The 25,636-nt window shown below is 48.2% G+C and overlaps 1 protein-coding gene across 18 annotated transcripts in view; it reads left to right on the top strand.

Annotated features, from left to right (window-relative positions):
- Window positions 1–25,636, top strand: part of TBC1D22A (TBC1 domain family member 22A) — a 465,294-nt gene that overhangs the window by 29,444 nt on the left and 410,214 nt on the right. For 14 of the 18 annotated variants that reach the window (XM_064283337.1, XM_064283338.1, XM_064283335.1 and 11 more), the window contains exons 2-5: window positions 6,323–6,379; window positions 6,492–6,538; window positions 7,461–7,810; window positions 11,593–11,772. In XM_064283337.1, the coding sequence (XP_064139407.1) occupies window positions 6,323–6,379; window positions 6,492–6,538; window positions 7,461–7,810; window positions 11,593–11,772 (634 nt within the window). The other 4 variants (XM_064283339.1, XM_064283347.1, XM_064283346.1 and 1 more) reach the window with 3 other exon arrangements.

Below are 25,636 nucleotides of genomic sequence, written 5' to 3'. Positions count from 1 at the left end.
GGCTGCTAGGAATAATAGTGCCCTCATTCAAGTACAAGTTTTTGTGTGGACGTAGGTTTTCACTTGTCCTTGGTGTGTACCTAGGAGTGGAATTACTGGGTACATTTAACCTTTTGACGGGCTGCCGGACTGCTTTCCACAGCATCCGGAGCACTTTTCATTCCCACCACCAGTGCATTCTTTTTTTTTTTTTTTATACTTTTTATTGTGCTTTAAGTGAAAGTTTACAAATCAAGTCAGTCTCTCACACAAGAGCTTATTATACACCTTGCTACATACTCCCAATTACTCTTCCCCTAATGAGACAGCCTGCTCTCTCCCTCCACTCTCTTTTTGTGTCCATTTCACCAGCTTCTAACCACCTCCACCCTCTCATCTCCCCTCCAGGCAGGAAATGCCAACATAGTCTCAAGTGTCTACCTGATCCAAGAAGCTCACTGCTCACCAGCATCCCTCTCCAACCCATTGTCCAGTCCAATCCACGTCTGAAGAGTTGGCTTTGGGAATGGTTCCTGTCCTGGGCCAACAGAAGGTCTGGGGGCCATGGCCACTAGGATCCTTCCAGTCTCAGTTAGACCATTAAGTCTGATCTTTTTATGAGAATTTGGGATCATCCCACAACTCTCCTGCTCCCTCAGGGGTTCTCTTGTGTTCCCTGTCAGGGCAGTCATCGGTTGTAGCCGGGTACCATCTAGTTCTTCTGGTCTCATGATGATGTAGTCTCTGGTTCATGTGGCCCTTTCTGTCTCTTGGGCTTGTAATCGCCTTGTGTCCTTGATCCACCAATTGATGCATCTTAGATGGCTGCTTGCTACCGTTTAAGACCCCAGATGCCACTCTTCAAAGTGAGATGCAGAATGTTTTCTTAAGATTTTATTATACCAGTTGACTTAGATGTTCCCCGAAACCATGGCCCCGAGACCCCTGCCCCTGCTACACTGGCCTTTAAAGCATTCAGTTTATTCAGGAAACTTCTTTGCTTTTAGTTTAGTCCAATTGTGCTGACCTCCCCTGTATTGTGTGCTGTCTTTCCCTTCACCTAAAGTAGTTCTTATCTCCAGTCTAATTAGTGAATGCGCCTCTCCCACCCTCCCTCCCTTCCTCCTCTCATAACCACAAAAGAATGTTTTCTTCTCAGTTTAAACTATTTCTGAAGTTCTTATTGTACTGGTCTTATACAATATTTGTCCTTTTGCAACTGACTAATTTCACTCAGCATAATGCCTTCCAGGTTCCTCCATGTTATGAAATGTTTCACAGATTCCTCACTGTTCTTTATCGGTACGTAGTATTCCATTGTGTGAATGTACCACAATTTATTTATCCATTCATCCGTTGATGGGCACCTTGGTTGCTTCCATGTTTTTGCTATTGTAAACAGAGCTGCAGTAAACATGGGTGTGCATACATCTGTTCGTGTAAAGGCTCTTATTTCTCTAGGATATATTCCCAGGAGTGGGATTGCTGGGTCATATGGTAGTTCTATTTCTAGCTTTTTAAGGAAGCGCCAAATCGATTTCCAAAGTGATTGTATCATTTGACATCCCCACCAGCGGTATAGAAGTATTCCAATCTCTCCACAGCCTCTCCAACATTTATTATTTTGTGTTTTTTGGATTAATGCCAGCCTTGTTGGGGTGAGAGGAAATCTCATGGTAGTTTTGATCTGCATTTCTCTAATGGCTAATGATCGAGATAATTTCCTCACGTATCTGTTAGTGTTAGCTACCTGAATGTCTTCTTTAGTGAAGTGTCTATTCATATCTTTTGCCCCTTTTGCCCATTTTTTAATTGGGTTACTTGTCTTTTTGCAGTTGAGTTTTTGCAGTATCATGTAGATTTTAGAGATCAGGTGCTGATCAGAAATGTCATAGCTAAAAACTTTCCCAGTCTGTAGGTAGTCTTTTTACTCTTTTGGTGAAGTCTTTGGATGAGCATAGGTGTTTGATTTTTAGGAGCTCCCACTTTTCTAGTTTTTCTTTCTATTTTTTTCTTGTATTTTATTTTGATGAGTAGGATAGTTTGTCTCCTTTGTGGTTACCTTATTATTTACCCCTATTTTTCTAAATTTAAACCTAACTTTTTTTTTGTTTGTATCACCAGACCTTCCCCTCCATATGGAAGGTGTATGATTACATTTCTTTGTCCCTCTTTATTATTCTAATGTTGTCTTCTTTTATATAATAACATCACTGTTACCCTGTTTTGAGCTTTTTTTTTTGTTATCTTGCTTTGTTGTTTTGGATTTCCCTGTCTGGGTTGGTTTCTAGTAGCTCTGCCCAGTGTTCTAGCATTGGGTTGATACCTGATATTATTGATTTTCTAACCAAAAACTTCCTTTAGTATTTCTTGTAGTTTTGGTTTGGTTTTTACGAATTCCCTAAACTTGTGTTTACCTGGAAATGTCTTAATTTCACCTTCATATTTAAGAGACAGTTTTGCTGGATATATGATTTTTGGCAGGCAATTTTTTTCCTGCAGTTTTTTAAATATGACATTGCCTTCTTGCCTGCATGGCTTCTGCCGAGTAGTCTAAGCTTATTCCTATTGGCTGTCCTTTGTAGGTGACTTTCATTTACCCCTCGCTGCTCTTAAAATTCTTTCTTTATCTTTGGTTTTGGCAAGTTTGATTATAATATGTCTTGGTGACTTTCTTTTAAAATCTACCTTACGTGGAGTTCGATGAACATCTTGCGTAGATATCTTCTCATCTTTCACGATATCAGGGAAGTTTTCTGCCAACAAATCTTCAGCAATTCTCTCTGTATTTTCTGTTATCCCTCCCTGTTCTGGTACTCCAATCTCTGGTAGGCTATTTCTCTTGATAGAGTCCCACATGATTCTTAAGGTTTCTTCATTTTTTAAAAATTGTTTTATCTGATTTTTCTTCAAATATATTAGTGCCAAGTGATTTATCTTCAAGTTCAGAAATTCTAGCTTCTCCTTGCTCAATTCTGCTCCTCTGACTTTGTATTGAGTTGTCTACTTCTATAATTTTATTGTCATCCTTTTGAATATCTGATTGCTGCCTGTCTGTGGATTTTTCCAGCTCATGAAACTTTTCATTATGTTCCTGAATAATCTTTCTAATTTCTTCAGTTGCTTTATCTGTGTGTTCTTGGCTTGTTCTGCATATTGTCTCATTTCCTTCCTGATGTCTTGAAGGGTTCTGTATATAAAATTTTGTATTCTGCATCTGGTAGTTCCAGGAATGCACTTTCATCTAGAAGATCCCTGTATTTTTTGTTTTGAGAGCCTGTTGAGGTGATCATGGTCTGTTTCTTTATGTGACTTGATATTGACTGTTGTCTCCAAGCCATCTATAAGTTATTGTATTAGTTTATGCTTGTTTACTGTGTTGTAGCTGCTTGCTTTGTTTTGTTTTGGTGTACCCCTATGGGTTGCTTGAGTGAGCTAGCTTGATTATTTTCGCCTTTGGAGCTCTGACATCCTGTCCCCGAATGGCTAGAGTTGTTATCAGGTATATCAGCCTAGGAGCCCGTTCAGTTTTCTTGTATAAGTTCAGCTTAGGTTTCCAGGTAGCTGATCATCACGTGTGTGGTACAGGCTGTGTCCTACAGTCTTAGAGGGGCGGGGTGATTGGTGTAGGTACCGGTATCTGCTTGCAGCAGGGGTCATGCTCTGAAGAAGGCAGGGGTCTGAGAACCAACCCCCGAGTGTCTTTGAGGAAAGCGCATCCCTGTTCCCGAGAGCGTGCAGGTGGGTGGGTTCTGCAGATGGACCATGGGCACCCAAAGTTTTTGGTTGTAAGGACTGGGAGGTACAGTTATCTTTGGACCCCTGTCACGGGTGGCTGGGTGACCTGAGTGGAGCTACCAATCCTTAGGTCCCTGGTGTGGGTAGGTGGGGACCTTGTTTAATAGGCAAAGCAATGTCAAATGTCAAACACCCACCTCTCTACTGCACAGCTAAAATGGTTGGAGTCTGCCAACAAGGGCCTGTTCTCCCAAAATAGGGCCACACAGGTCCATGCAGAAGGGAAAGGTGCTCAAAGTCCATGGACAGTTTATGCCTGGATAGGAGCTGCTTCTGTCCCAAGCTCCCCCAGTTAGTGGAGCTAGCAAATTATCTTTTTCCCCAAATGCAAGTTTTTTCTTTCCCCAAGGCCGGGAGGATGGCTCTAGGTACTCAACAGTGCCCGTCTCAGGCGCAGGGAATTCAGGCACTGGAGCCGGTTTGGGGGTGGGTGGGTGCTTTAAAGTACACATAAGTACTTAGCTTTTGCCGAGAGCACTGTTCTCCTCAGGTTCCGGAGGTGTGTGAGTGGGCTGTGTGGCTGGCCGCTTCTCCCTGAGGATACTATGGCCGAATGCTAGTACCAGCCCGCCGCGGGAATGGTGCCTGAGGGCTCCCTCCAGTAACTCCTCTCCTCTTCTGAATGGTCTCTTCCTCCCCCTGCCCCTCAGTTCATTTTCTAAGCTTGCCTTTGAAGCTCAGGGCTCCCAGCTTGTCATAAATATACTCATTTCATTTGTTTTTTTGGGTCTTTGTTGTAAAGAGGGCTCGCTAGAAGCGTCTGTTCCTCCATCTTGGCTCCACCTCTTTTTTTTGAAATAATAGATTTACAGGTAGTTGCAAAGAAATGTTTAGGGACCTCCCGTGCACCTTCTCCTCATTTTAATGCTTTTTAATTTCCCTGAGCTGCTACATTCTTTTGTGTACCAAATAGTAGGTATGAAGTAAACACACGTGTTTAAGTCCATTGAAGAAGAACAGTGGTAGTGTGGGAAATGTTGCTGGGTGCTGTCAAACCTGCTCTGACTCACAGGGACCTTCCGTAAGCAGAAGGAAATGCTGCCTGTCCCTGCACCACCCTCATGGTGGAAAAGAAGGAAACCTGTTGCCGTCAAGTCGATTCTGACGCAGCGACCCTATAAGAGAGTAGAACTGCCCCATAGGGTTTCCAACGCTGGAATGTTTACAGAAGCATACTGCCACATCTTTCTACCCCAGAGAGGCTGGTGCATTCGAACTGCCGACCTTTTGGTTAGCCTCTGAGCACTTGTGTTCACACACGTGCGCCCCCACATTCTCACTCCACTGGGTTTTGCATCAGAACATCCCAGTGGCTGTTGCTCCCCTGCAGGCTGTATCAGCAGGTTATCTGACCCATGGTGGCTTCACCTGATAGTTTTGCTGATTTGAAATAAATGTGAGTAGGGAGGTGGGCCAGCTGGAATGGCGGCTCCATGAAGCCTTCAAAGACCCGCGCTCTTTCCGTCTTTCCTTCCTGCGGTTCCTCATGGGTGGCTTCGTTTTCTGTGTAACCTCACGGTGGCAAGACGGCACAGGTCCCCCAAGGAATCAGCTTTGCGCTCCAGGCAGGGGGAGAAGGTGGAGCTAAGGGCAAAAGGGGTGCTAGCTAAAGCCTGTCTCCTTTTGTTAGAAAAGCAGAAACTTCTCCTTATTTCTCCCTGGCCTCAACTAGGCCGTGGGGCCTCCCCTGGCAGGAGGTGAATGGGGGCGGAGGGGAGCCCTGGCTGGGGTTGCTCTGGTGACCGCCAGCATTGGCCATATGGGTGATTTTGGTCTGTTTTCCAAGTTTACTATGGTGAACGTAATACTGCTGTAATAAAACTACTACATCTTTTTAAGGCATTATATGTATCATTTTGTAACTCTGCATTCTGTCTTTAGACGAAATGGTTGTTGTTGTTAGCTGCCATTGAGTCACTTCTGCCTCGTGGCGAGCCCGTGTCTGCAGAGTAGAACGTTCTATAGGGCTTTCAAGGCTGTGACCTTTTGGAAGCAGATTGCCAGGTCTTTCTTCTGAGGTGCCTCTGGGTGGGTTTGAAGAGCCAACCTTTTGGGTAGCAGTTGAGCACTCAACCATTTGTGCCACCCAGGGATGGTACTAAATGAGAATTTTCAGATGGGCATTTTGTTGTGCAATTTTTGGTCCTTGTCTGTGAAACGTAGACAGTGAGCAAGGCCGAGGTGACCACCACGGGTGGCGGGTAGCCCTGATGCACTGGTCACTGTATTTGCTGCCGAGGGCTCTGGGCGTTGGGGTGTGGTGGCAGCCTGCGCGGAGGCCCATTCTTGGCAGAGCAGGGAAGGGCTCTGGGCGTTGGGGTGTGGTGGCCGCCTGCGCTGAGGTCCGTTCCTGGCAGAGCAGGGGTGCCCTGCATGTGGGCCGTGGGCATGCGGCGCAGGCATCCTCCAGCTGGGCCCTCGGGCTGTGGCATGGTGGGAGTGCCACTCAGCTGGGAGGGTCGTTGGGATCACCGCGTGGTTTCCAAGTCAGTGGGAGCCCCGGCAATGTGAGGAGAAGCTAACGTGTGCCCCTCTCCCTCCACAGCATCCAGCACGTGTATGGGGCCCAGCACCCCCCTTTCGACCCACTGCTGCATGGCACGTGAGTCACGTTCGGACCGCCCACAGGTCGTCTCACCCTGTTTGCAGAAGGCTGGGCTCCCTGTCCTGATGTCGAGGGCCGTGGTAGCCAGCTTCTCCCTGCTTCCCTTCAGGTCCACGGAAGTTCCAGGAATCCCCAGGGAGAGGAACATGTTTTCTTGTTGAGTAAACCCGAATTAACAGTTGTCCTGTGTGACACACTGCTGGGGAGAGGCAGGCTGGGCAGCCAGGCCAATGCAGGGGGGCTGTGGAGACAGTGGGGCCCGGGTGGAGGGTGGCGGGGACCCGGGGCGGCCGGGGTGGGGGGTGGTGGGGACCCAGGGGGCCGGGGTGCGGGGGACCCGGGAGGGCCGGGGTAGTGGGTGGCGGGGACCCGGGAGGGCCGGGACGGGGGAGATAGGGACCCAGTGGGGCTAGGATAGGGGCTGCACAGGACAGCACGGATCAGGGGAGGGCCTGCCCTGGGCCTATTGGGGGTAGGAATTGATTTCCTCCTCCAGCCCACTGCAGCCGGCTCTGTCCCTGTGTATGGCTGCTCCTCCAGGGAGGGGAAGGTGTTGACTCAGCACAGTGCTGGCTGGCAGGCAGAGTGTACCTGTCTGCTTAGCTAGCTGACATGGTGGGGCCAGGGTCTGTACAGTTAGAGTGTGTCTGAGTCCCTGAACTAAAGGCTGTGTTCTGTGAAAACCCTCCCCTCCCCTCCCCTCCCCACTCCATCCCTGACTGCTGCCTCTGGAGCTTGGCTGATCCTTGGGCGAGAGGGTGTATGTGCCGACGGCCAGACGAGGCTGGGGATTAGGCCTGCGTGCCCTCGCCAGCCCCCGTGCCTCCTCATCAGTTGGTTCTGTCGGGTGGCTTTCCCTGAAATGCTTTCTTGTCTGCTGCCGCTTGGCCCTCATGACCCTTTCCCACCCAGTTGGGGTGTCTCTATGAACAGTGTTTGCTTTTCTGCTTTACTGTCAGTGGGATTGATGTTGGAAATGTGTGTGTGTGCCTTTACACCGGGGGATTCTTCCAGCCCAGGTTTGGGGGACGCTCTTGGCTTCTGAGGGTATGCAGGTAAAGGCTGCCTTTCTTTGCAGCTTGCTCAAGTCCACCCCCAAGCTGCCGAGCACGCCAGTGAAGGCCAAGCGAGGCAGCACCTTCCAGGAGTTTGAGAGCAACACCAGTGACGCCTGGGATGCCGGGGAGGACGACGGTGAGCTGCTGGCCATGGCGGCCGAGAGCCTGAACTCTGAGGTGGTCATGGAGACAGCCCACCGTGTCCTGCGGAACCACAGCCAGCGGCAGGAGCCGCACAGGCTGCAGGAGGCCTTGCCACCTGAGGAGAGGCCTGAGCCTTGGGCACAGCCTCCCCCAGCCCCCAGCGGCGGTGGCGGTGATCCCCGGCTGGTGAAGTCTGTCAGCGAGAGCCATGCGCCCCGACCTGCAGGTAGGGTGGGAGACTGAGGAGACGGTGTGCTTCCCAGCAGGGCCTGAGCCCTCTCCTAGGGGGAGCTGGGGATTCCCATTCTAACTGAGAATGGGGAGCCCCTGAGGTCATTTTCCCTGGTCTTACGTAAAAAGCCCTCGCTCTCCCTGAGCTCTTGAGCGTCTTCCAGTGTTTACTGGCTGCACATTCGTCTCACCTTCCAGTAGGATGGCAGGTGAGGCTTTGGGCTCCCGCTTTGTGCTTTAGCGGCAGGTGACGAAGGAAGATATGCTCGGCTGGGTCAGGAGGTCAAGGCCATCTCGCCTGGGGGAGTGGCCAGGCACAGAGGCGGGAGGCGGTGTCCAGGTCTTTTGTGTGTGCGTGGTGCTGTGTCATCTGCATGCTCTATGGGCACCTGAAGACGGGGACCACATCTGCTTGTCTCTGTCTCTCCTTGGTGTTTCCTGTAGTTACATACAGGCTTGTTACATATGCTTGTTACATGCATGCTTGTTGAATATACGCTTGTTACGTAATGCTTGTTACGTACATGCTTGTTACGTACACGCTTGTTACACACACTTGTAACACACAAGCTTGTTACGTACACGCTTGTTACATATGTGCTTGTTACACTTGTTATATATGTGCTCGTTACATATGTGCTTGTTACACGCTTGTACATATGTGCTTGTTACATACGCACTTGTTACATACACACTTATTGCATATGTGCTTGTTACATACGTGCTTGTTACATATGCACTTGTTACACGCTTGTTACATACACACTTGTGACATACACACTTGTTGCATATGTGCTTGTTACATACACACTTGTTGCATATGTGCTTGTTACATGCGTGCATGTTACATACGTGCTTATTACACATGTGCGTGTTACACGCTTGTTACATATGTGCTTGTTACATACACACTTGTTATATGTGTGCTCGTTAAGTGCCCAGAATTTTCCTCAAGGGCCTGGTGATCCTGGGACTCTCCCAGCCTTGCCTTCGCCCTGGCAGATGCGCAGCATACCCCCTTCGTGGCTGTGAATACACGTGTGAGGGAGAAGCGGGCTGTCTCTGCGCTAGGTGATTGAGTGGGAGTCCGTTTTGCTTTACTGCTTCTCTCAACAGTGCTCTTCACATTGGAACATTCTGGAACATTCTGCCTCACATGGCACAGCTCAGAGGCCTGTGTTCACGCTGTGGACATGACTCTGCAGCCGTGGTGCTTGGCCCCGGATGCTCCGTGCCCCTCCTTCACAGTGCCATGCACCCGCCTGCCCTCAGCACCTGGCCTTTAGCCCTGGATAGAAGGTCGAGTGAAAGTTCACTGATAATATCGAGTGGGCGGACCATAGGCTAGCTAGCCTTCATGTCCCATTTTTTCACTTCTTGGCTATTTTGACCTTTTTAATAAATACCTAAAAAAAAAACCCTACCACCTTCACACCTGAAATCAGATGCCCTTCTGGCTGGCTCAGTGGCAGGCTCCCTTTGGGTTAACTGCACAGGCAGACTTTAGGCTGAGAAGATTCTGGAAGCAGTGGATCATGGCGCCTGGAGGGGCTGTTTCCTCAGGTGTCTGGGACCAAGCTGTGACCTGGGGTCCATGTGTGAACGCTGACTGCTGCCGGCGAGGTCTGTGTGTGAACGCTGACTGTTTCCGGAGGGCTCTGTGTATGAGTGCTGACTGTTGCTGGTGGTATCTTGTAGAGTTTTTTTTCTGTTCACAGTGACAGTGCAACCTGGTTGTAGTCTTATCGTTCCCTCAAGGGATGCTGCTGTTGCTTCTACATTTAAGATTCCAGCTGCCCCATTTTTGAGCGGGAGCCCGAGCTGCTCTGTGGAGGCGTGAGTGGGGCATCTCACTGTCTCAAAACCCAGCCCAGACTCTTTGCCATTGAGTTGATTCTGACTCATTCACTGTCTCAGTGAGGGCAAATTGATCACCTCTGAAGATTGTAGGTAAATAAAATCAGGCCCGTTTCATTCCGGGAGGTACCGTGGAGCTGTCCTTCCTGCCAAATATTTCTCCTGTAGAATCTTCAAACTCAGTCCAAGGAGGAGATTTCAGGGAGGGCAAAGGAGCTCGGAGTCTTCGGCCCCTGCAGGCCTTCTCCCACACTGTTCTGGATTGTTCTCCCAGTGCCCTGATTACCTGGTCTTCCCGAGTTGAGGCTGAGCGGGGAAGGTGGTGTTTCCTAGGTGCCTCTTAGCAGTGAGGGGGCCGAGCTTCCAGCGGCTGCAGGACCGGACCTGGGACAGGGGTGCTGGGCGTGGGGACCGTCAAGGCAGGGGAGCGGGGATGGTCTGAACTCGGCCCCACCTTGTAGGCAACTGGACCAGCTCGTGCCCTGAGGCCTAGTGCCTCTCCTCGCAGCCCAGGGGTTTCTGCATGGAGCTCCCCCTCCAGTCTGCAGTGTAATGCGCATGGCTGTAGTGGGGCCTGGGGAGCAAAGGCCTCCCTGCCCCGCTTGTCACTGCTGCCAGAAGTGGGTATCAGTGGGTTTACAGATTGTTTTCGTCATGCCCCATTTCCTGGAGTTTATTTTTAACTCTGCTTTAAATTTCAATTTTTTAAAATCTGATTGCGAGAGGGTGTTTAGACTCAGAAACTTAGAGCATTTGGGGCCTCCTGCCTGTCGTCTTAGGGTGCTTTGTCGAGTGGCCGGAGGCCCTTCGAGTCTGTCTGGGTGGTCCTGGTCCTGGGTCCTGGTTATCTTGCGGGTCCTTTGGCTGCGATGGGGCCAGGAGGGCCTTTGTGTATAGAGGCAGGGGGCTCTGGCCCGGGGTCCGCAGGCTTGGCCTCTCTCTGGTCCCACCTGTGTCACCCTGTGTGGCAGTCTGGGCAGGTGCCAGCCCTCTGCTGCCTTGGGGGTGACGGTGCCTGTCTGACTGCTCCTCATGTGGCTGTGGTGGGATTGGGTTGTTGAGACAGACAGGGGAGTCAGGCCATCTCTGGAGACAGCGGTGAGGTCTCCTGGAGTGTCCTTGGCCACGGGTAGGTCCTGGGCTTGGCTTCTGCCTTTGGTGCCTTGCTGTTCCCTTTCACCTGGGACTAAGGGGACTCACCCCCTGTGCTCAGGCCTGGGAGACCTCGCAAGACCTCCACCCACCCTCAGGTCACATCACCTGGGCCGGGCCTTCTGGCCTTCCCAGGACGGGGGGAACCCTGACCGCCTGACGCACCCCAAGCCTGGTCTGGAGCTTTCTGTGATTGCTCTCTTATTTTATGCTGGCTGTGTCCACTTCACTCTGCCAGGAAGCCAGGTGGAGTCATAGGCTTTAGGTAATGTCACTTTATTGTTCAAGGAACCGAGATCCCCAGTACTCAGTAAGGGGGGGGGGACAGTTGTGATATGGCAGCAGTGACACCCCCATCTTTAGACTTTGTCTGCAGGCTGCTCTTCTGAAATCCAAGGACAGAGTGGCACAGGAAGCATGTGGCCTTCCTAGTAAAGAACGTGACTGCCGAGGGAAGTTCAGGAGGCACATCGTGCCCTTCTGTTCTCTGACCCTCCGCTCTCTGACCCTCCGCTCTCTGACCCTCCGCTCTCTGACCCTCCGCTCTCTGACCCTCGGCTCTCTGACCCTCGGCTCTCTGACCCTCGGCTCTCTGACCCTCCGTTCTCTGACCCTCTGCTCTGACTCTCTACTCTCTGACTGTCTGCTTTCTGACCCCGTGTTCTGTAATCCCCTGTTCTCTGACCTGCTGCTCTCTGACGCGCTGTTCTCTGACCCCCTGCTCTCTGACCCTCCGTTCTCTGACCCTCTGTTCTCTGATCTCTGCAGACAGTGGCAATGAGACCGGCCCCCTGCAGCGGTCACAGTCTCTCCCCCATTCCTCAACGGTGGCTCTGAGCGGTGGGGCGTCCGACCACAGTGCCCTCAGCAACTCGGCCCTGAGCGAGAGGGAGGCCTCCCGGCTCGACAAGTTCAAGCAGCTCCTTGCTGGGCCCAACACAGACCTTGGTAAGTTCCTCGTCCTTAAAGAAGACGTGCCTTTGATTTTGTTATTTCTGAAATAGATGAAGGTTCTTGAAAGACTCAGCCTGTTGTTATATAACACACATACTTCCGTGCATAGTTTGCCTTGTAAGAAGTTGGCTTGTTTGTATCTCGGTGGCATTATATTGCTAATGGTTTTGTACTAATTGTGTAATTTAGACACGCTCATATATTTTCCAGTGCAGTGTGATCACGTGTTTCCTGCTTATTTTTTCTTCCTGTCCCATTGCGTTATTCCACTTCTTCCAGCTGCCCTAGTGAGCCCTGTGAGGTTGGCCGGGCCACATGCACTCTTTACTGGAGTTGTGAGGGCTGGAGACTGACAGGCTGACCAGAGCTGAGGGTCCGGGACGAGGCCTGGGTCAGTGTGATCCCTCACTGTGAGGGTCCTGGAGGACATGTGATGCCCAGCGGTGGCCCCGTCAAGCATCTTCGCTGGGCTCTGGGCATGGCCTGTGTTCAGGTCAGTGGCTGCAGCTCACACCAAGTTAGCCTTCTTTCACGTATATACCTGGTCTCTGTGACTGCTGTTCTGGGCAAGCATCATGCTAGATGCTGGAGCTTTAAAGAGGACCAGGATGCAGGCTTGGCATGAAGTCACCCCCAGACTGGGAGGGGGACAAGCCTGTAAGGAGGGGATTAGGGACCACTGCCCGAGTATGGGGCTCAGCTGGGATGGGATGCACAGCTCGGCCAGTAGGGGGCACCTGGGGCACGTGCACAGGCTCCACAGAACTCAGGCGGTCTGTACAGGACTTTACATTCAGAGGAATGTTGTCGTGTACCCTGGAGTCCACTCCAACTCACAGCGACCCCATGCAACAGAGCAGAAGTGCCCCATAGAGTTTCCAAGGCTGTAATCTTTGCGAGAGCAGAACTCCAGGTCTTTCTCCTGTGGAGCTGCTGGTGTGTTAGAACCACAGGCCTTTAGGTTAGCAGCCGAGCGCGCTTAACCGTTATGCCACCGGTGCAAAAGCCCCAATTCCGAGGACAGCAGCGGTTGGCTCTGTAAGGTACCACTGCGGTTCTAGTTAAGTGCTCACAGCGGCTTTCCCCCCCTTGATTGTATTTGTTTTTTGAGTCAGTAACACATGTACACGTCACAACATTCCAAAGCACGGAAGAAGGGTTGAAGAGTAAAAAATGAGCCTGGTTTCCCTGGCCCCAGCCCCCATGTCTCCCCCTCTCACTATTCCGATGGACCCTTCCAGAGAGGGTTTACACACGTGTTTTTAAAAACTTTTCATTCGGATGTAAGAATAGTACAAGCGGCTTCCGTGTACTTTCTGCCCAGAATCGCTGGGTGTTTACATTTTACTCCACGGTCATCCTCTCTCGGTGTCTGTGTGTGTGCGTGTGCACGTGTGCACCTGCATGTGTGTTTCGGGGTGTTTATGTAGTTTTCTGAACCATTTGGGAGTCAGCTGGAGCTTTCATATCCCTTTACCCCTAAGTACTCCCCTGTGTGTTTCCTAACAGCGGAGACGTTCTTTTACGTGATCGCTGTAGAGTTGTCAGATCAGGAAATTTAACGTGAATGCAGTGCTGTTCTCTGGTCCTTGGTCCATGTTCCCCTCGTGCCAGTGGTCCAGGGTTGTCCTTTGTATCTTCTTCTCCTGCCTGAGGGGCCAGTGCGGGCTCGTGTGTTGCATTCAGATGTCAGGTCTCTTCCGTCTCCTTTAACCAGGAGCGGTAGCTCAGCCTTCCTTTGTGTTTCTTTTTTTTTTTTAAATTTTTATTAAGCTTCTAGTGAACATTTACCATTCCAATCAGTCTGTCACATGTAGGTTTACATACATCTTACTCCCTTCTCCCACTTGCTCTCCCCCTATTGAGTCAGCCCTTACAGTCTCTCGTTTCGTGCCAATTTTACCATCTTCCCTCTCTCTCTATCTTCCCATCCCCCCTCCAGTCAAGAGTTGCCAACACACTCTCCCGTGTCCACCTGATTTAATTAGCTCACTCTTCATCAGTATCTCTCTCCCCCCACTGACCAGTCCTTTTCATGCCTGATGATTTGTCTTCGGGGATGGTTCCTGTCCTGTGCCATCAGAAGTTCTGGGAAGCATTGTCTCTGGGATTCCTCTAGTCGCAATCATACCATTAGGTGTGGTCTTTTAATGAGAATTTGGGGTCTGCATCCCATTGGTCTCCTGCTCCCTCAGGAGTTGTCTGTTGTGTTCCCTGACAGGGCAGACATCGATTGTGGCTGGGCACCAACTAGTTCTTCTGGTCTCAGGATAATGTAGGTCTCTGGTTCAAGTGGCCCTTTCTGTCTCTTGGGTTCTTAGTTGTCGTGTAACCTTGGTGTTCTTCCTTTGCCTTTGCTCCCGGTGGGTTGAGACCAATTAATGTATTTTAGATGGCTGCTTGTTGGCATTTAGGACCCCAGGTGCCACAATTCAAAGTGGGATGCAGAGTGTTTTCATAATAGAATTGTTTTGCCCATTGACTTAGAAGTCCCCTCAAACCAAGTTCCCCAGACCCCAGCCCCTGCTTCGCTAACCTTTGAAGCTTTCATTTTATCTCGGAAACCTCTTTACTTTTAATCCAGTCCAATTAGGCTGACCTTCCTTGTTTTGAGTGTTGTCTTTCCCTTCACCCAAAGCAGTTCCCATCTACAGATTGATCAATAAAAAGCCCTCTCCCTCCCTCCCTCCCTCCCTCCCCCCTTTGTAACCACAAAAGTATGTGTTCTTTTCCGTTTTTTCTATTTCTCAAGATCTTATAATAGTGGTCTTATACAATATTTGTCCTTTTGCAACTGACTCATTTCGCTCAGCATAATGCCTTCCAGATTCCTCCGTGTTATGAAATGTTTCAGAGATTCGTCACTGTTCTTTATCGATGCGTAGTATTCCATTGTGTGAATATACCACAATTTATTTACCCATTCGTCCGTTGATGGACATCTTGGTTGCTTCCAGCTTTTTGCTATTGTAAACAGAGCTGCAATAAACATGGGTGTGCATATATCTGTTTGTGTGAAGGGTCTTGTATCTTTAGGGTATATTCCGAGGAGTGGGATTTCTGGGTTGTATGGTAGTTCTATTTCTAACTGTTTAAGATAACGCCAGATGGATTTCCAAAGTGGTTGTACCATTTTACAATCCCACCAGCAGTGTATGAGAGTTCCAGTCTCTCCGCAGCCTCTCCAACATTTATTATTTTGTGTTTTTTGAATTAATGCCAGTCTAGTTGGTGTCAGATGGAATCTCATCGTAGTTTTAATTTGCATTTCTCTAATGGCTAATGATCGAGAGCATTTTCTCATGTATCTGTTGGCTGCCTGAATATCTTCCTTAGTGAAATGTGTGTTCATATCCTTTGCCCACTTCTTGATTGGGTTGTTTGTCTTTTTGTGGTTGAGTTTTGACAGAGTCATGTAGATTTTAGAGATCAGGCGCTGGTCGGAGATGTCATAGCTGAATATTCTTTCCCAGTCTGTAGGTGGTCTTTTTACTCTTTTGGTGAAGTCTTTAGCTGAGCATAGGTGTTTGATTTTTAGGAGCTCCCAGTTATCTGGTTTCTCTTCATCATTTTTGGTAATGTTTTGTATTCTGTTTATGCCCTGTATTAGGGCTCCTAGGGTAGATCCTATTTTTTCTTCCATGATTTTTATCGTTTTAGTCTTTATGTTTAGGTCTTTGATCCACTTGGAGTTAGTTTTTGTGCATGGTGTGAGGTATGGGTCCTGTTTCATTCTTTTGCAAATGGATATCCAGGTATGCCAGCACCATTTGTTAAAAAGACTATTATTTCCCCAATTGACTGACACTGGTCCTTTGTCAAATATCAGCTGCTCATAAATGGATGGATTTATATCTGGATTCTCAATTCTGTTCCATTGGTCTATGTGCCTGTTGTTGTACCAGTACCAGGCTGTTTTGACTACTGTAGCTATATAATAGGTTCTGAAATCAGGTAGGGTGAGGCCTCCCACTTTCTTCTTCTTTTTCAGTAATGCTTTGCTTATCCGGGGGTTCTTTCCTTTCCGTATGAAATTAGTGATTTGTTTCTCTATTCCCTTAAAGTATGACATTGGTATTTGGATTGGAAGTGCGTTGTATGTATAAATGGCTTTTGGTAGAATAGACATTTTTACTATGTTAAGTCTTCCTATCCATGAGCAGGGTATGTTTTTCCATTTAAGTGTGTCCTTTTGAATTTCTTGTAGCAGAGTTTTATAGTTTTCTTTGTATAGGTCTTTTACATCCTTGGTAAGATTTATTCCTAAGTATTTTATCTTCTTGGGGGCTACTGTGAATGGTATTGATTTGGTTATTTCCTCTTCGGTGTTCTTTTTGTTGATGTAGAGGAATCCAAGTGATTTTTGTATGTTTATTTTATATCCTGAGACTCTTCCAAACTCTTCTATTAGTTTCAGTAGTTTTCTGGAGGATTTCTTAGGGTTTTCCATGTATACGATCATGTCATCTGCAAATAGTGATAGCTTTACTTCCTCCTTACCAATCTGGATACCCTTTATTTCTTTGTCTAGCCTAATTGCCCTGGCTAGGACTTCAAGTACGATGTTGAATAAGAGCGGTGATAAAGGGCATCCTTGTCTGGTTCCCGTTCTCAAGGGAAATGCTTTCAGGTTCTCTCCATTTAGAGTGATATTGGCCGTTGGCTTTGCATAGATGCCCTTTATTATGTTGAGGAATTTTCCTTCAATTCCTATTTTGGTTAGAGTTTTTATCATAAATGGGTGTTGAACTTTGTCAAATGCCTTTTCTGCATCTATTGATAAGATCATGTGGTTTTTGTCTTTTGTTTTATTTATGTGATGGATTACATTAATGGTTTTTCTGATATTAAACCAGCCTTGCATACCTGGTATAAATCCCACTTGATCAGGGTGAATTATTTTTTTGATGTGTTGTTGGATTCTATTGGCTAGAATTTTGTTAAGGATTTTTGCATCTATGTTCATGAGGGATATAGGTCTAAAATTTTCTTTTTTTGTAATGTCTTTACCTGGTTTTGGTATCAGGGAGATGGTAGCTTCATAGAATGAGTTGGGTAGTATTCCGTCTTTTTCTATACTTTGAAATACCTTCAACAGTAATGGTGTTAAGTCTTCTCTGAAGGTTTGGTAGAACTCTGCAGTGAAGCCATCTGGGCCAGGACTTTTTTTTGTTGGGAGTTTTTTGATTACCGTTTCAATCTCTTTTTTTGTTATGGGTCTATTTAGTTGTTCTACTTCTGAATGTGTTAGTTTAGGTAAGTAGTATTGTTCCAAGAATTTATCCATTTCTTCTAGGTTTTCAAATTTGTTAGAGTACAATTTTATGTAGTAATCTGATATGATTCTTTTGATTTCATTTGGTTCTGTTGTGATGTGGTCCTTCTCGTTTCTTATTCGGGTTATTAGTTTCCTTTCCTGTTTTTCTTTAGTCAGTCTAGCCAATGGTTTATCAATTTTGTTAATTTTTTCAAAGAACCAGCTTTTGGCTTTGTTAATTCTTTCAATTGTTTTTCTGTTCTCTAATTCATTTGGTTCAGCTCTAATTTTTATTATTTGTTTTCTTCTGGTGCCTGATGGATTCTTTTGTTGCTCACTTTCTATTTGTTCAAGTTGTAGGGACAGTTCTCTGATTTTGGCTCTTTCTTCTTTTTGTATGTGTGCATTTATCGATATAAATTGGCCTCTGAGCACTGCTTTTGCTGTGTCCCAGAGGTTTTGATAGGAAGTATTTTCATTCTCGTTGCTTTATAAGAATTTCCTTATTCCCTCCTTGATGTCTTCTATAACCCAGTCTTTTTTCAGGAGGGTATTGTTCATTTTCCAAGTATTTGATTTCTTTTCCCTAGTTTTTCTGTTATTGATTTCTAGCTTCATTGCCGTGTGGTCTGAGAAGATGCTTTGTAATATTTCGATGTTTTGGATTCTGGAAAGGTTTGTTTTATGCCCTAATATGTGGTCTATTCTAGAGAATGTTCCATGTGCGCTAGAAAAAAAAGTATATTTTGCAGCAGTTGGGTGGAGAGTTCTGTATAAGTCAATGAGGTCAAGTTGGTTGATTGTTGTAATTAGATCTTCCGTGTCTCTATTGAGCTTCTTACTGGATGTCCTGTCCTTCTCCGAAAGTGGTGTGTTGAAGTCTCCTACTATATATGTGGAGGTGTCTATCTCACTTTTCAATTGTGTTAAAATTTGATTTATGTATCTTGCAGCCCTGTCATTAGGTGCGTAAATATTTAATATGGTTATGTCTTCCTGATCAATTGTCCCTTTTATCATTATATAGTGTCCTTCTTTATCCTTTGTGGCGGATTTAAGTCTAAAGTCTATTTTGTCAGAAATTAATATTGCTACTCCTCTTCTTTTTTGCTTATTGTTTGCTTGATATATTTTTTTCCATCCTTTGAGTTTTAGTTTGTTTGTGTCTCTAAGTCTAAGGTGTGTCTCTTGTAGGCAGCATATAGATGGATCGTGTTTTTTTATCCAGTCCGTGACTCTCTGTCTCTTTATTGGTGCATTTAGTCCATTTACATTCAGCGTAATTATAGATAAGTAAGTTTTTAGTGCTGTCATTTTGATGCCTTTTCATGTGTGTTGTTGGCCATTTCAGTTTTCCACATGCTTTTTTGTGCTGAGACGTTTTTCTTAGTAGCTTGTGAGATCCTCATTTTCATAATGTTTAACTTTGTGTTTATTGAGTCGTTACGTTTTTCTTGGCTTTTTTCTTGAGTTATGGAATTGATATTCCTTTTTGTGGTTACCTTTTTATTTACCCCTATTTTTCTAAGTAAAAACCTAACTTGTATCCTCCTATTTCGCCTTGTATCACTCTCCATCTGGCAGTTCAATGCCTCCTATATTTAGTCCCTCTTTTTGATTATTTTGATCGTTTATCTATTGATTTCCATGATTTCCTGTTGTGTGTATTATTTTGTTTATTTATTTATTTTTTAGAATTAGTCTTAATTTGTTTGTTTTTGTGCTTTCCCTGTTTGAGTTGCGTTGATATCAGGACGTTCTGTTTTGTGACCTTGTATTGTGCTGGTACCTGATATTATTGGTCATCCGGCCTAACAATCTCCTTTAGCATTTCTTGCAGTCTTGGTTTAGTTTTTGCAAATTCTCTAAACTTGTGTTTATCTGTAAATATCTTAATTTCTCCTTCATATTTCAGAGAGAGTTTTGCTGGATATATGATCCTTGGTTGGCAGTTTTTCTCGTTCAGTGCTCTGTATATGTCGTCCCATTCCCTTCTTGCCTGCATGGTTTCTGCTGAGTAGTCTGAACTTATTCTTATTGATTCTCCCTTGAAGGAAACCTTTCTTTTCTCCCTGGCTGCTTTTAAAATTTTCTGTTTGTCTTTGGTTTTGGCAAGTTTGATGATGATATGTCTTGGTGTTTTTCTTTTTGGATCAATCTTAAATGGGGTTCGATGAGCATCTTGGATAGATATCCTTTCGTCTTTCATGATGTCAGGGAAGTTTTGTGTCAGGAGTTCTTCAACTATTTTCTCTGTGTTTTCTGTCCCCCCTCCCTCTTCTGGGACTCCAATCACTCGCAAGTTATCCTTCTTGATAGAGTCCCACATGATTCTTAGGGTTTCTTCATTTTTTTTAATTCTTTTATCTGATTTTTTTTCAGCTATGTTGGTGTTGTTTCCCTGGTCCTCCAGAAGTCCCAGTCTACATTCTAATTGCTCGAGTCTGCTCCTCTGACTTTCTATTGCGTTGTCAAATTCTGTAATTTTATTGTTAATCTTTTGGATTTCTACATGCTGTCTCTCTATGGATTCTTGCAACTTGTTAATTTTTCCACTATGTTCTTGAATAATCTTTTTGAGTTCTTCAACAGTTTTATCAGTGTGTTCCTTGGCTTTTTCTGCATTTATCCTAATTTCATTTGTGATATCTTTAAGCATTCTGTAAATTAGTTTTTTATATTCTGTATCTGATAATTCCAGGATTGTATCTTCATTTGGGAAAGATTTTGATTCTTTTGTTTGGGGGGTTGGAGAAGCTGTCATGGTCTGTTTCTTTATGTGGTTTGATATGGATTGTTGTCTCCGAGCCATAACCGGGAAACTAGATTTTCCAAGTAGTCAGCAAAAAAAAAATGCAGTCAGATCCCTATCTGAATTCTCTCTCTGGCTCCGGGTATTCGGATGTTAATGGGGTCGCCTGGGGAGGGTGGGGGAGGGATCTGAGAGCTAGGAGTGTAGCACCACAGAATATAGAGCTGAACACCACGTTCACGCTCCGCCCCCGTTCGCCAAAATCCGGGCTGGACGGGTCCCTGGCTAGGACACTGCTTTCCTTGCTCGGAAACCAGTCACTTCCTCCTGGGGACTTCCTCCGGTGCGCGGCACCGCTCGTGGGCACTGGGTGGGCGTTTCCCGCACGAACGGGTGGGCCCGCCCCCAGGGTCTATTCAGGCGATTATAATTGGGTCCCGCGGTCACGCCCCGCCTGTGCGCGCGCCCAAATCCCAGCGGGATGACTTCCGGGTTGAGACGCTGCTTTCCCCGTTCCAGAACCAGTCACTTCCTCCCGGGGACTTCTTCCGGAGCGCCACACCTCTCGCGTGAACTGGGTTGGCGTCACCTGCACGGCCAGGTGGGCCCGCCCCCTGGGTCAATTCAGGGTAATAAAAATGGACCCCGCGCTCACGCCCCACCCGTGCGCGTGCCCAAATCCCGGCGGGATGACTTCCGGGTTGAGACGCTGCTTTCCCCGTTCCGGAACCAGTCACTTCCTCCCGGGGACTTCTCCTTCCGGAGCGCCACACCTCTCGCGCGAACTGGGTTGGCGTCACCTGCACGGCCAGGTGGGCCCGCCCCCTGGGTCAATTCAGGGCAATAAAAATGGACTCTGCACTCACGCCCCGCTCGTGCGCGTGCCCAAGTCCCAGCAGGACGGCACCCCGTCTGGGACGCTACTTTCTGCACTTCGGGACCAATCACTTCCTCCCGGGGACTTCTCCTTCCGGTGTGCCACACCTCTCGCGCAAACTGGGAGGGCGTCACTCGCACGACCAGGTGGTCCCGCCCCCTGGGTCAATTCAGGGTAATAAAAATGGACCCCGCGCTCATGCCCCGCCCGCGCGCGCGGGCGAGCCCAGATCCCAGCGGAATGGCTCCCCGTCTGGGATGCTGCTTTCCCTGCTTTGAGACCAGACACTTCCGGGGATTTCTCCCTCTGGTGTGCCGCGCCACACGCGCAGACTGGGTGTGCGTCCTCCCGCACGAACGTGTGGGCCCCCGCCCTGGGGTCACTTTAGGGAAATATAGTTGACCCCTCCCCCGCTCGCGCCCCGTCGGCTTCTCGCCTAACTCCCGGCGGGACGGCACCCCAGCTGGGACGCTGTTCTCCCCCCTCCCAGATCAGTCACTGCCTCCCGGGTGCTTCTCCCTCCGGCTGTGCCCCTACGCCGCCCGCGCCAACCTGTTAGACTTCCTCCCGGGATGGGTTCGGGGGGGAAGGGGTGGGCCCCCTTTCTGTGCCGTCTGCCCCCCTGGGCTCTGCCCCAGATCGAGCTCCGAAGGTCGCCTGCCTGGTGCGCTGGCTCCTAGTTCTGAAAACAGTCGCTGTCTGCCCGTATTTGTTCGTTTTCCGTCTCTAAGTCTGTGCTTGTTGTTCAGAGTTCGTAGATTGTTATGTATGTGATCGATTCCCTTGTTTTTCCGAGTCTTTGTTGCAAGAGGGATCCGCCGTAGCGTCCACCTAGTCCGCCATCTTGGCCCCGGATCTCCCTTTGTGTTTCTTGATCCCGACATCTTTGAAACGTGCAGGGCACTTTTTTGTGGAATATCCCTTGATTTGGGGTGGTCAGATGTTCCTCAGAATGATGAAATTCGAGCTAATCGCTTTGGCAGGAACATCACTAAGGAGACTTGTGTTCTTGGCGCGTCCTGGCACTAAGATGGGCGGCATTCACATTGATGACTTGGTTAAGGTGGTGTCTGCTAGTCTTTTTTCTGCTGAAAAGTTACTTTTTGTCCTTTGTAATTAAAAAGTAATTTTGGGAGAGAGACTTTGGGGTCCATGCATTTATACGATGTATTTACTTTCTCCGTGTGAAAGCTAACAAGTGTTACACTGTTCTGCACCTCACTTTTTAAATTTAACAGTATGTCTTTCCATAACAGTACATGTTTCTGTTGTTGTGAGCTGCTGTCTCTTTGGCCCCCTGACTCATGGCGACCCCAGGCACCATGGAGTTAAATGCTGCCCGGTCCTGTGCCATCCCCATGACCGGTAGTAGATTGGACAGCTGTGGTAATGGCACGCAGAGCGGTGTCAGTCTTTAGAATGCCATTCTGTGGATGCCTGTGATGGATTTCACCAGGCCCCTACTGAGGGACAGTGGGGTTAGTCCTGATTCTCTGGTCTTCCAAACATTTTCAGAGCCATGCTTCAGGCATCTGGCCCTGATCCTACGGTGGCCACATTCACAGTATCTCAGGCCTGGAGTGAGGCACTAATGACTGAAGACCAGATGAGTTGTGGAATGACATCAAGCACATTATACATGAAGAAAGCAAGAGGTCATTAAAAAGATATGAAAGAAAGAAAAGTCCAAAGTGGATGTCAGAAGAGACTCTGAAACTTGCCTTTGAACATTGAGCAGCTAAAGCAAAAGGAAGAAATGATGAAGAAACTGAACAGAAGATTTCAAAGGGCGGCTTGAGAAGACAAAGTAAAATAATACAATGACGTGTGCAAAGAGCTGGAGATAGAAAGCCAAAAGGGAAGAACATGCTCAGCATTTCTCAAGCTGAAAGAACTGAAGAAAAAATTCTAACCTTGAGTTGGAATAGTGAAGGATTCAAAGGGGAAAATATTAAACAACGCAGGAAGCATCAAAAGAAGATGGAAGGACTACACAGAGTTACTATACCAAAAAGAATTTGATGACATTCAACCATTTCAGGAGGTAGCATATGATCAGGAACTGATGCTACTGAAGGAAGAACTCCAAGCTGCGCTGAAGGCATTGGCAAAAGACAAGACTCCAGGAATTGACAGAATACCAATTGAGATGTTTCAGCAAACGGATGCAGCGCTGGAAGTGCTCAGTCATCTATGCCAAGAAATATGGAAGACAGCTTCCTGGCCAACTGACTGGAAGAGATCCATATTTATGCCTATTCCCAAGAAAGGTGATCCAACTGAATGGGGAAATCATAGAATAATATCATTAATATCACACGCAAACAAAATTTTGCTGAAGATCATTCAAAAATGGCTGCAGCAGTATATTGACAGGGAACTGCCAGAAATTCAGGCTGGTTTCAGAAGAGGACGTGGAACCAGGGATATCATTGCTGATGTCAGATGGATCCTGGCTGAAAGCAGAGAATACCGGAAGGAGGTTTACCTGTGTTTTATTGACTATGCTAAGGCATTCGACTGTGTGGATCATAACAAATTGTGAATAACATTGCGAAGAATGGGAATTCCAGGACACTTAATTGTGCTCATGAGAACCTGTACATAGATCAAGAGTCAGTTGTTTGGATGGAACAAGGGGATACTGTGTGGCTTAAAGTCAGGAAAGGTCTGTGTTAGGGTTGTATCCTTTCACCGTATGTATTCAATCTGTATGCTGAGCAAATAATGTGAGAAGCGGGACTACATGAAGAAGAACAGGGCATCAGGATTGGAGGAAGACTCATTAACAACCTGCGTTATACAGATGCCACAACCTTGCTTGCTGAAAGTGAAGAGGACTTGAAGCACTTACTAATGAAGATCAAAGACCACAGCCTTCAGTACGGATTGCACCTCAACATAAAACAAAAATCCTCACAACTGGACCAGTAAGCCACATCATAATAAACGGAGAAAAGACTGAAGCTGTCAAGGATTTCATTTTACTTGGATCCACAATCAACAGCCGTGGAAGCAGCAGTCAAGAAATCAAAAGACACATTGCATTGGGCAGATCTGCTGCAAAGGACCTCTTTAAAGTGTTGAAGAGCAAGGCTGTCACCTTGAAGACTAAGGTGCGCCTGACCTAAGCCATCGTATTTTCAGTCGCATCAGATGCATGCGAAAGCTGGGAAACGAATGAGGAAGACTGAAGAATTGATGCCTTTGAATTGTGGTGTTGGCGAAGAATATTGAATATACCATGGACTGCCAAAAGAATGAACAAATCTGTCTTGGCAGAAGTACAACCAGAATGCTCCTCAGAAGCAAGGATGGCGAGACTGGGTCTTACATACTTTGGCCATGCTATCAGGAGGAACCAATCCCTGGAGAAAGACTTCATGCTTGTTACAGTATAGGATCAATGGAAAAGAGGAAGACCCTCAACAAGATGGATTAACACAGTGGCTGCATAACAGGCATAACAATGATTGTGAACATGGCACAGGACCGGGCAGTATTCCGTTTTGTGGTACACAGGGTTGCTATGAGTCGGAACCGACTTGATGGCACCTAACAACAACAGTAGTCCTGGTGTGGGGACAGAGGAGCGTGGAGGAGGCCGTTGTGGTGACACAGTCACAGACCCCAGGCCTGGTGTGGGGACAGAGGAGCGTGGAGGAGGCCGTTGTGGTGACACAGTCACAGGCCCCAGGCGTGGTGTGGGGACAGAGGAGTGTGGAGGAGGCTGTTGTGGTGACACAGTCACAGACCCGGGCCTGGTGTGGGGACAGAGGAATGTGGAGGAGGCTGTTGTGGTGACACAGTCACAGGCCCCAGGCCTGGTGTGGGGACAGAGGAGCATGGAGGAGGCTGTTGTGGTGACACAGTCACAGGCCCCAGGCCTGGTGTGGGGACAGAGGAGTGTGGAGGAGGCCGTTGTGGTGACACAGTCACAGGCCCCAGGCGTGGTGTGGGGACAGAGGAGTGTGGAGGAGGCCGTTGTGGTGACACAGTCACAGGCCCCAGGCCTGGTGTGGGGACAGAGGAGTGTGGAGGAGGCTGTTGTGGTGACACAGTCACAGACCCCAGGCCTGGTGTGGGGACAGAGGAGTGTGGAGGAGGCCGTTGTGGTGACACAGTCGCAGACCCCAGGCGTGGTGTGGGGACAGAGGAGTGTGGAGGAGGCCGTTGTGGTGACACAGTCACAGACCCCAGGCCTGGTGTGGGGACAGAGGAGTGTGGAGGAGGCCGTGGTGGTGACACAGTCACAGACCCCAGGCGTGGTGTGGGGACAGAGGAGTGTGGAGGAGGCCGTTGTGGTGACACAGTCACAGGCCCCAGGCGTGGTGTGGGGACAGAGGAGTGTGGAGGAGGCCGTTGTGGTGACACAGTCACAGGCCCCAGGCGTGGTGTGGGGACAGAGGAGTGTGGAGGAGGCTGTTGTGGTGACACAGTCACAGGTCCCTGGCCTGGTGTGGGGACAGAGGAGTGTGGATGAGGCCGTTGTGGTGACACAGTCACAGGCCCCAGGCCTGGTGTGGGGACAGAGGAGTGTGGAGGAGGCCGCTGTGGTGACACAGTCACAGACCCCAGGCGTGGTGTGGGGACAGAGGAGTGTGGAGGAGGCCGTTGTGGTGACACAGTCACAGGCCCCAGGCGTGGTGTGGGGACAGAGGAGTGTGGAGGAGGCCGTTGTGGTGACACAGTCACAGGCCCCAGGCGTGGTGTGGGGACAGAGGAGTGTGGAGGAGGCTGTTGTGGTGACACAGTCACAGGTCCCTGGCCTGGTGTGGGGACAGAAGAGTGTGGATGAGGCTGTTGTGGTGACACAGTCACAGACCCCAGGCCTGGTGTGGGGACAGAGGAGTGTGGAGGAGGCTGTTGTGGTGACACAGTCACAGACCCCAGGCGTGGTGTGGGGACAGAGGAGTGTGGAGGAGGCCGTTGTGGTGACACAGTCACTGGCCCCAGGCGTGGTGTGGGGACA

Source organism: Loxodonta africana, chromosome 4 (assembly GCF_030014295.1).
Source record: "Loxodonta africana isolate mLoxAfr1 chromosome 4, mLoxAfr1.hap2, whole genome shotgun sequence".
Lineage (NCBI taxonomy): Eukaryota > Metazoa > Chordata > Mammalia > Proboscidea > Elephantidae > Loxodonta > Loxodonta africana.
Note: the sequence above shows the minus strand (reverse complement) of the source record. Positions and strands in the feature narration are given on the sequence as shown.